At 35.1% G+C, this 11,496-nt stretch overlaps 1 protein-coding gene across 1 annotated transcript in view; it reads right to left on the minus strand.

The window, feature by feature from the left end:
- Nucleotides 1–11,496, minus strand: part of LOC145664155 (myrosinase 1-like) — an 80,871-nt gene that overhangs the window by 49,016 nt on the left and 20,359 nt on the right. The window contains exons 2-3 of the mRNA XM_081730557.1: nt 9,347–9,480; nt 4,294–4,428 (exon numbers count right to left, since the gene is read on the minus strand). Coding sequence (XP_081586683.1) covers nt 4,294–4,428; nt 9,347–9,480 — 269 coding nt within the window. The remainder of the gene's footprint in view (nt 1–4,293; nt 4,429–9,346; nt 9,481–11,496) is intronic.

The following is an 11,496-nucleotide window of genomic DNA, read 5'->3' on the forward strand; positions in this document are numbered from 1 at the left end:
TTTAAGTTCTTGTCTTTCGTACGAGCGATCCGGGTTCAATTCCTGGTAGCTGATAGATCAATCTTGAGATTCGAGAAATCGACTAAATTGTGTGTCTATGTGAATAGCAACTCTGAAGACAGAAACATGATAAAAGTGGAATTTGACATTCTCTCGAGATTGAACTTTCAGCTAATGATTATGCCTAAAATATGTTGCAGATAATTATTAATAATAACTAGAGCCCGGATTTCCATGCACAAACAATCCCCGAGATATGCATGCAAATATGCACGAAAAATATCACAAATATGCACTAAAATATACATTAAAAATTCTAACATATGCACTGAAATAAACACTAAGAAAATACAATTTCAATTTCTTATATATATAAAAAATGTCATCTTAATGACATATGTTTCCTGAACTATGAATGTCTTCCTTAAATTTTCTTCTGTAAACTCTCTGCGTTTATCAGTGAGAAACGTTTTGTAGATTGAAAAGTTCCTTTCTACATCACCAGAAGTCACTGGTGCATATAAAAACCGCCAAATATCTTCCTTTGTTAGGTCCTCTTCCAGTTCTATGTTTTCACCATTAAGTATATTTGTTATGTCACAGATTGTTTTGTACGCAGGATTTTTGCCTAATACTTGGCAAAGCTTATACGACGCTATTTTCGCAATTCTGTGAGCTTCACTTCACAAAGTCTGCGATAATTCACCCAACACGGAGAGTGAATCCTTCAAAGCTTTGTTACAGCATTCCAACTGCCTGATAATTTCAGATATTCGCGAGAAGTGGTTATTATGTACCTAATTTTGTTCTCAGTGCCACTTGTAGAGAAACATTTTTGAGACACATAAATAGTGGCTGCTTCATCGGGATTTAGTGGGTTTATAACTGTCTTCATTTGATTTTCTTTCTTTCTTTTTTCTTTTCTTTTCTTTTCTTTTCTTTTCTTTTTTTTATCATAATACGACACAGCTTCTACCCACGAGCCCCACCGGGTTAAAACTGGTTGCGGAGGTAGCGGAACATTTTTCACCAAATACTTGACAAGAGCGTCTACTTCTAGATATTGGCATCTGATTGTTTCTTCTACGCGATGAAGATCATGTGCAAAACAAGTCAGGTCTAATTTAGGATACGACACTTCATTATATTATTCTATACAAATTTTATCCTTCATTTGTGTTTACGAAGTGATTCAGTTCACTTTAAATATACCCTAATTTCTTGTGATATACTCTGTAATATGCTAGTATGCAGCAACAAAGTTCGTAAATATGCAGTATCCTGCGAAGTTTTATGAAATATACATGCACATCAAAATTCACTCAAAATATGCACTTATATGCGCCAACATATGCGTTCCAAACGATTCCTTACAAGCCCGTCGAAAATAAGTATTTTCCATACGTTTCTGCATGATACTATAAACATGCATTTTCCATATGCCCGTAAATTCGGGCTGTAATAACAACACTAAAAATGACCTTATAGTACTTTTAGCAATACATGTCATAAAGAACTACAATCTGAAGTATAAACACAGTACTAGATAAGCGAACCGAATGCAAAGAACCGAGATGTTTATGACGATGGTTTTGGTGGGTCGTTGGAGTGGATCAGGGTGGGTTATGGAGGCTAACGGTAGGTGCTGAATCAGAGTGGGTCATGGTGGGTAGTGGATTATGATGGGTCATGGTCAGTGGTGAGTCAGAGTGGGTCAGGGTGCGTGGTGGGTTATAGTGGGTTGCGGGTCACGTTGGACCAGTAGGTCATGGTCAAGTTTTCATTTCATTGATCCACGCATCTCTGGTCTGAAGAAAAAACCTTGTTTGCGCACATATCTTAAAGCTACCATTGTGGAAACATTGGACAAACATCTGTGTTGAAAAAGGCCAACAGAGATTTGTATCCAACTAGGGATCTGGAGTGTGTGCAATCAAGTTGCTTCCAAACAAACTCCTTAAAAAGAAGAAAAACTGATTCTGGACATTGTCTGAGAAGATACTGTGTCCTGAAAGGCATGATAAAAGATAGTGTGGTAAAAAGAGGGAAAGGAAAGAAGCGATAATTGTTACATTGAATTGAAACATTTAACTCCTATATGAAGACCAAGATGTTATTATCTTCACAAGAGCTGGCTTCTGACAATAGGGTAGAGCGATTAGGGTATTGAAAATAGAGGTCTGCACGGGCCTGAATTTTTACCCTGAACCCGACCCGGCCAGGCCTGACCCGTGAATTTACAATCTGAGTCCCGACCCAAGTCCTCAATATGTTGTAGCATTTAGGTCCGAGCTCGTGTGATAATCAAATGAGCCCAAAATAAGCCCGAATTACATAAACTTAATAATTAATGCAAATTTGTATTTTTATTTACAATTAGAGATTTAATTTTGCAGTTGTACTTTAAAAGTTCTCCAGAAAGAAGGGTGCAATATATATCGCTGTACAGTATTTACAAAGTTAGGTCCGAAAATTCCCGAGAAATATGGTTGCATATTTAAAAATTCACGCACCGAGACCGGCCCTGAAGTGATATATGCTTCGTGGGCTCGAGCCCGTGGAGACCTCTAATTGTAGATGCTGTTGCTAAACGCTCTGCAACAACACAGCAGCTCGGGCGATAAATTAGGACGTTTAACAAGTCATAATTTCATAATCGTAAAAATATAAGAGCAGCGTATGGTTTTCAAATAATAATAATAGTGCTTGTAATATTGATATTGTACAAGAAAAGTAAAGTATAGCCTATATTAAAACTATTTTTACTTCGAAATTGCATCAACTTCGAAACTTATGCAATTTCAATATTTTTATTCCCCTAACGGAGAAACTTTGCAATCTTCTAATCCTGAATCGAACACCAATAAGTGTTTTAATTAAACTTTTATTAAACTTTTACAAAGATAGGCTAATTACACAGTGGTTTTCGCAAAATATAGCAAGTTACTGCTTCTATATACTTCGAATACAAATTATTTTACTAACAGGCAACGAAATGATTTTCTTTTTCTTTAAAATAAGTGGAAGACGGGCATCAGAACAGAATATTATCAACAACAAATGATTTACTGGATTTGGTTTATTGTTATACTTAAAAAAAATAGTTAACTGTTTTATTTAATCATTTTCGATATAGTTTATCTTTCGTGACGGGCCCATAGCCAACCAAATTTTGAAGTTTGAAGAGAAATAGTGTTGCTCACGAGGCGAGACGAGACTAGAAATAGTTTTCTCGTCTCGTCTCAAAAATACCTATTGTCTGTTGTCTTACGTGATCTAAACAGAAGAAGAAGCCTTCACATGTGCTTAAAATGTAACAAAATCAATCTTCCTCCTTTACGAATTGGGACAGGCATTGTACTTTTAAGTATCGAGTCAGTCCAACATTTACTATTTGAGTAGTTAGCATTGACCCATGTCTTGTCATGCCATACTATTTTCTGGGGTTCGATATTTGCCATTTCCCTAAGAAACGACAACACATAACAACTATATCTCCCTCTCTAATAAAATATTCCTTCCTGAAAATGTCTTGTGTCTAAACCATATCTGTTTTAAGTACTTTCTGTAAAGTTGACTTCCCATCCGTAAATAATCTATCTTTCCGTAACGAATCAAGGAGAAAATTTAAAGTGGGATGAAAGGGGTCCTTTATTCTTTTTTCTTGTCTTTGAAATAGCACCGAGCGTTTGAATTACAAATCCATATTTGTATATATATTTCTATAAGGTAATTTTGTATTTAACTCGCATACCAAGAAAATACAGAATGGTAAGTTAATACACAGACAAACTGAAGAAGGTAATAGTAAGCATGAAATTAGGAAACAAAATACTGAAAATGAGTCAAAGGCGGCAAGAGAAGATGCATTGAAAACCAGGTTAAGGGCTGGAATCATGGTAAATTTTCATAAACGCTGAAAGATATCGCTATCGGATAAAAGGAAATTACACAGAGAGTCAAATGCAATGACATATGGATGAGAACGAAGTGGTCGTCGCGATATGAGGATATCTAATCTACAGATGAGAGATACATATGTGGATTCTACTTCTGTCCCTAGGAACCCCTTTTGCACAGCAATCGCTCGCCATCATTCGTAATATGTCATTTTACATTCCGTGTAATCTTTTGGCCCGAGACAGTGACATCTTTCCCCCTTCACTCCACGTGGAAATAATGTCGCTTTTGACCGATATTCATTTGGACATTTTTTCTACTATTACCACCTCCAGTTTGTCTGTGTATTATCTTAACACATTGTATATGACAAATAAAATGCTAAATACTTACAAATGGTTTTATCCCATTGTCCAGTAACTCATTAATTAAATTATTGTAATAGTCAATCCCTGGTTGATTAATGTTGTCTGTATCCCCTGATGGTAGAATTCTTGACCAAGACAACGAGAAACGATAAAAGTGGACCTGAAATAGGCAGAATATATATTTGTTAAAATAGGTTTTAAAAACCAAATTTAGTTTCTCTTAGGTCTCTTTTGTTTTATAAGGAGAGATGAATTAATTAGAAATAATAGTATGACGTTTGCCAACTTTAAGCTTTACAAAAATTCATAGAAACATAATTAAATTAGTTCGGACTAAATTTTTTTTCTATTTCTCTCAGCACTTGCCATATACGTGTATTTCGTAATACGTTCATTACAGAATAGTAGTACGGCTACATTTTTTGTTTTTGTTAGAAGACAGCTCGAAGTCACCCGCTAATGAATTTTCTGAAAGTAAAAGCATAGTTAAATTGTTTTATCAAAAAAAAAAAGAAAAGAAAAGAAAAAAAAAGAAAAAAGAAAGAAAAGAAAAAAGAAAAATGTCCATTTCATCACAATTTATGGCAGTTTGTAGGCAAGTCCCACATTTTTCCTGAGTTTCTCAGTCAATATCTATCTAAATTGTTTTCTTATATCTTAAATGGGACATTTAACTCTTTTGAAGATAAGTCTTGTTTAACCAAAAGAATTAAATGACAATAGATTAGTGATTGCGTCAAATTGTTTGAAAACTGGAAAATTGCGAAACATGAAAGTGTACGAGAAAATCCCCAATAAACAACAGAGCTGCTTGCCGGTTTGATCTTGCACAAAAAAAATAATAATAATAATAATAATAAAATAAAATAAAATAAAATAAAATAAAATAATAAAATAAAATAAATAGGAGTATTAAGATGCCATTATTTAACTACAATAGATATTGATACAGAAAGTTTGCAATCAATCGGTTTTGACTGCACATGGACAATAATATCTTAGAATACTCTATTAAGCAAATCGTAGACAACAAAGAAAGTAGAAATATTTTTTGGATCTCTCACTTCATAGCATAAACCTAATCTAATCTAACCTACTAACTATAGTCAAATCGTGTTACTTTTTCTGTTTATAAAAAATAGCAGAGGTTACAATGCTGTATTCAATGTGACGACCAGCACTCGTGATAGTTACCCGACAGCGGAACTTCCATTGAGAAGACGTCTTTGCAGGTGTAAAAGGGATATTTTATTTCATTGGTGTTGGGACGCTTTCCAGAACTCAAAGACTGTGGGCACCTTACTGTAAATTTCGAAAGTCCAAATTCACAGTAGTCCGTTCAACTGGTGCCGAGACACTTTACTTCTTTCGGTGAAGAAAAAGAACGAATTCCGGTCTTGGCTTCTATCCTTCTGTAGAATACCAGATATGATTTGGTTGTCTGACTAGATACCTTGTCGTCTTGCAGTTCCAACCCAGTTGGTGTCCAACACAGTGTGGGAATTTCGTTGTTGAAAATATGTCAAAACATTGATAATACGTAGCATTGATTTTTCAAATTGTTGGTAACACAATAGTTTTACTTTCTCCTGTAACAAAATTCCAGTACAACCATGAAACTGCATGGACTGAGTACTGTGAAACGAAATTGTTACGTCCTTTTAAATCGATACTTCTGTACGTCATTGCTTGAACGTTTCCACAACTGGTCAGATATAATCACACTTGATCTACGCTAACTAAAAGTTTTGTTCGACAAGGTTATGAACGACAGAATCTATTATATTTTTGGCTATATTTTATGCAAAAGTTCCTAGTTCAGTTATATTTGATTAAGCTTAATTACTTCTATATAATTTTCCCGAATAAAAAATGTAAATGTATAACTTGAGGTACGAATCATTACCGAGGCTTGTATTTGATGTATTATACGGGAGCAAAGATCATTACACAAGATCAACCCTTACAATACAAAGCGTTCCCCACCACATTATCTGGCCTCCACAAGAGCTGGATTACAGCAGCTGTCCAGCTGGTAATCAAACGCTTACGACGCAAGTTCTGTTGTCAGTGAATTGTGAGCAAGGAGGATATTGATATTGATATGAGGATATTAAGGATATTGAATTGAGACTCCCAAACTACACAAGTTCAAAAGTCTGACTAAAAGTAGTAGATTCATCAGTTTCGATTTCAAAACGTGGATAAGAGAAAAGATGAAATATAAAATTGGAATGCTGAATATATTTTGGGTATCTCAAAAGTCCCCTGACATAGGGTAACTGTTATTTTCAGAGTTACAACAAAATGTAAGAGAAAAAACATCTCGAAATATGATATTTTCAATCTAAAGTGAGGGATTTTTTTTTTATCGGACGAGCTGTTTGGTCTGTACCCTCTTTATGCACCCAATGTTAAATGAAAATACAACGTTGCCATTTACCTGGACTCACAACATAACTGAATGCAGTTAGTTAGAAATGTTGGCTGACCATCGACATGTTAGCGTAAAAGACACTAAATTCATTCACTTATGTTGCGGTTCAGGTAAATGGCAACGTTACATTTTCATTTAACATTAGGCGCATAAAGAATATACAGCCCAAACGGCTCGTCCGATTAAAAAAATATCTTTCACGTTAGATTGAAAATATCATATTTGGAGACGGTTTCCCCTCTTACATTTTGTTATAACTCTGATAATAATAGAGTTACCCTATGTCAGGGTAATTTTGAGACACCCTGTATATATACGGATTGAGGGTGGATTGGAAAGTTCGTAATCTGACCTACAAAATTAGAAAACATTTGGATAAGTTATATTTTATTTTTCCACGTAATCCCCTTTGACTGAGACACATTTACACCAATTCTCCGGTAAATTTTCTATACTACTTTTAAAAAGTGACTCCTCGGGCCTTGCAAAATATCCCAGTACAGCACTTTTCACCTCTGCACTCGAAGAAAATAGATGACCCCGCAAAACTTTTTCTAAACAAGTTAAAGTTCGAGGGAGCTAGATCAGGCAAATAGAGCGTGTTGAAACAGTTCAAGCCCACGGGAATGAATTTCTGTCATGGATGCAGGGGACTTGTGAACACGCACATTGTCCTGTGGCAACAATACTTCTCTTCGCAGCATCGTAGGAGGGTTCAGTAGTATTCAGAATTGACAGTCTCTCCCTTTTCCAAGAAATCAATCAAGAACAATGCCCCTAGCATCCCAAAAAATTGATGCCATAACCTTGTTTCCTGACAAAACTTGTTAGGCTTTTTTTGGGGCAGGAGTTCCAGATCGTTTCAATTACTTCGATTGTTGTTTTGATTCCAGTGTACGATGGTGTATCCATGTCTCGTCCATAATCACAAATCTGCCAATAAACATTTGCAGATCACTTCCAAACAAATCCGAACAATTACAGGAAAGGGTGAGTCGATTGCTTTATGTTCAACTGAAATCAACTTGGGTACTCATCTCGCGGAAACCTCAGAAAACCCTAATTCGTTTACGATAATGTTTTGTGCACGGTCATAGGAAATATTCACAGTCTCAGCTATCACTCGGGTTTTGATTTTGCGCTCATTCAAAATCAGGTCATAAATTTTACTGACATTTTCTATAGTGGTCGACGTTGAAGACCTGCCAATGCTAGATTTATCTTCAGTGTTGTTTCTGGAATACTTAAATTCTGCTGCCCAATTTTTCACCATGGAATACGAGAACGCGAAGTTTCCTAGTGTTTCTACAATGTCCATATGAATTTCCTGTGGTGTTAAGCTTTTTTTTTAATGCAGGTACTTAATGACAGCCCGATGCTCATTTTTTTCCATATCACAAATTTCTATCATTTCCGCTTACTTAGTGCCTTATAAATTTCTCACCTGAAACAATAGAAGTGAAATTTTAGACTGACTACCAAGCTACTGGATATAGCTACGCAGCTAATGTATACAAACATGAAGTACTTCTTTCCTAGTCAGGCTACGAACTTTCAAATCCACCCTCGAAACTTTTCTGCATGGAGTCAATACTGAAACCGTAGGTAGTACTACATATCTATCACTTTCAGGTTCAGCAGGTTAAGGGAGATGTTTTATGATTCTGGAATAGCTACTGAATACACATTTAGAATTAAAAAAAAAAAACTTTCTTCCTATCCTTTAACGTTCTTTCTCTATAAGGATCAATTGTGAAATCGGAGATAGTAATTTCTACTACTTCTGGTTGGACTAGAAGGATAAGATAGGAAGTGGAACCTCTTTTCAGGCCACGAAGAACGCATATCAGAAAACAGTTTCTCTCCGTCTCACATTGTTTTCATTCTGATTCCTTTCAACGGGCAAACAGACGGACATTCCCGTCTTATAAGACTTTCTATATGTACTGTACTCATACATAGCATAATTTGGAAATGTAAAGAACAAAAAAGAAGAAGAACAAAGATAGAAGATTCAAAATAAAAACCATTATAATCTAATAAAAACACAGCGAGTATGAGCAAAATTATACAATTAATGTTTTGTATAATCTATGTAATAAACACTACTAATGACTTCTTGTTTCCCTAAATTGTTTACAGCAAAAAGCAGAGTGAGAAAATCATTCGGTAGATATCTCCTGACATATCATTATTTTAAAAAAATACAGAAAGTTTGAATTCAAGGTGAAGAGTACGTATGGCATTTGTAGCTAAGCATCTTGTCCAAAATAACAGAATTGGGGTGCACCATAGGAGATTCACTTCGAATATGATACAGTTCATGATCACTATAATCTGATATCATTTTCCATACAATTTTCAGATAATAGAAGTTATGTAAATACCACACATGCTAGCTTACCAGAAAGAATTCTTTTCTTGCAAATAATATTAAACTAAAGAATTGTATAGAGCTTAATTTAATTTAAAGAATAATGATAAAATATCTCTGTTGCCTTTCAGATCCAGCAATTTGATATATATTTTGAGGAATATATTCTATCATCATTTATCCATTTGAAAAGCTTTTAAACTAAATATAATGCTAGAATTTAGGATACAATACTGAAAAATATACGTATACTGATTGTGAACTAACCCCTAGCTCCTTAAGCAGTTTGACGTCTTCTCTGTATAAATGATAAGAATCAGCTGCTACATCTCCGTTGCGACCATCCACTGTCTTGTTAGGATACATATGTAACATGTGGTCCCATATGTTCTCTCCTTTCCCTTAAAAACAAGAACAATAATTATAGGAAACCTTTCTTCCTATTACACGGTACTTTTCTTCTTAAAAGTAATTTTTATTTCAACTTACAAGATATTCTTCAGCTGTATGGTGTTTACAGAAGGCTATTGTGCTGTGCAAGCACCATTAACTAACATCATTTCAAAATATCCACCATATTCCTCTGATACTGAAACTTTACATAAAGTAACCACATCATACTTTAATCTTAATGAGTGAAATAACAAAAACAATGAAAAAAGATATACTGAAAACGAGTTGATGTAAGTAAGCACTTGAGTTCCACTAACGTATGTTTCCAGCAGTAGTTAGGCCTTTAGTATGGCGCTAATCATTCGTCAAAACTACTCTGCATAAGGCCCAATATGTATGCGCTTCTAAAACAGGTAATTATAATGAATCGAATGGAGTCTAATTAAACGTAACAGTTACACATGACCGAAAAATGAAGTTTTAGGATTAAAACTATAATTCAATCACGTTTGTATTTAACACACTTGAATAGGACTTTTCTCCATGGCTGGAGAAGACACTGAACCTTTTGGACAACTTCTTACTTAAAAGTTTCTGCCAAATGGTCACCTGCGTTATTTTAATTAGAATTTTAATTGTTTACTTCATGTGAATGAGTACTTACATCGTTCTAGGAAAAAAAGAATAAAAAATGGCTTGTTTAAACGGGTTATCAGAATTCGATTAATACATATAGATTGCTTTCCTGGTTAAATTAATGCAATTAAAAAGCTGTATTTAATTCAAAGTATCGATACAAATTGGTCTAAATTTCACATTTGAAATCTAGCGAAAGCTAATTTTTAAACGAAGTTTATTTTCTGAGATAATGCATAGGCCCATCAAGCCATTGTTTTACAAATAAGAAAAATACCATGTTCTTAGTTTCCAGCATGCAAAATAAGTCGCTGAAGAAGTAACTGAGTTGAGTTGATTTTGAGTTTAACGTCTCGTTCAGCAGCGAGGCTATATGAGACGTGGACCTACTGATTAACGTGGAATCCGAACCACATGAGCTCCCGCCGGGAATCGAACCCGGGTCTCCCATGTCAAAGGCGCGAATTACCCTGCCAAGTTGCAGATCTGATAGAGAGTTCTTCTTCTTCTTCTTCAATGCTTTTATTGGTGAAAACTTTTCTAAATTAAAAAAAAGTGGAATGATTTTAAAAAGTCGAATTTCTGATATAATCGCTAGGCCCATCAAGCCATTGTTTTACAAGTAAGAATATCATGATCTTCAGTTTTCAGGATGTGGGATAAGTCGCTTGGGAAGTCCCAGACAGTCTTCTTAAAGATCAGATCTTGAGTTCACTTAACAGCTCAAGTTTCAACTTATAAGATTTCTATTTGCAGCACTTAACACACAAATATGAGGCACTCTTTTCAGCAAATACGTACCTCCATAAGATACAAGTAGGAATAACGAGTCAGAGAATTAGTTTTGGATTTCTTATTATTCAGAATGTTTTGAGATACTATGTAATAGCTATAACGAAGTCTTTTGTAATGGCTTTATATACACAACGGGAGAAATCTACTCTTGGCCATTAAAAGGCTAAGAGTCAACATATTTCCACTTGAATTTAGACAAGAAAGTCTAAATGAAATGTAGAATTTGAACTGACAAGGAAGGGACATGAACGTATCATCCGAATCAAACATAGTCCATTCGATAAACATAACAAATATATGTTCATGCACAAAAAATTAGGTGGCATGGACAACGGAGTAAGTCCCTGGGACCCATTAAACCCTGTTAATATAAAGAAAACCGTAGACTCGCAGTGAAATAGCTATTGCATTAACACTGTTCGTTGTAAAGTCATGGTTAATAGTTCATTCTCTTCAGCATGAAACAAGCTTTCCAGAGGTGCTATGTATTGGGGCCCATAACGTACTTGAACACGGAAAGTTGGGAGAATGTCGGGAAAATTCCCTTCTGAAATCCCTACCATAAACTTTGGCCTTCCTCTGGAGTAGCCCTG

Source organism: Thermobia domestica, chromosome 11 (genome assembly GCF_964235325.1).
Source record: "Thermobia domestica chromosome 11, izTheDome1.hap1.1, whole genome shotgun sequence".
NCBI lineage: Eukaryota > Metazoa > Arthropoda > Insecta > Zygentoma > Lepismatidae > Thermobia > Thermobia domestica.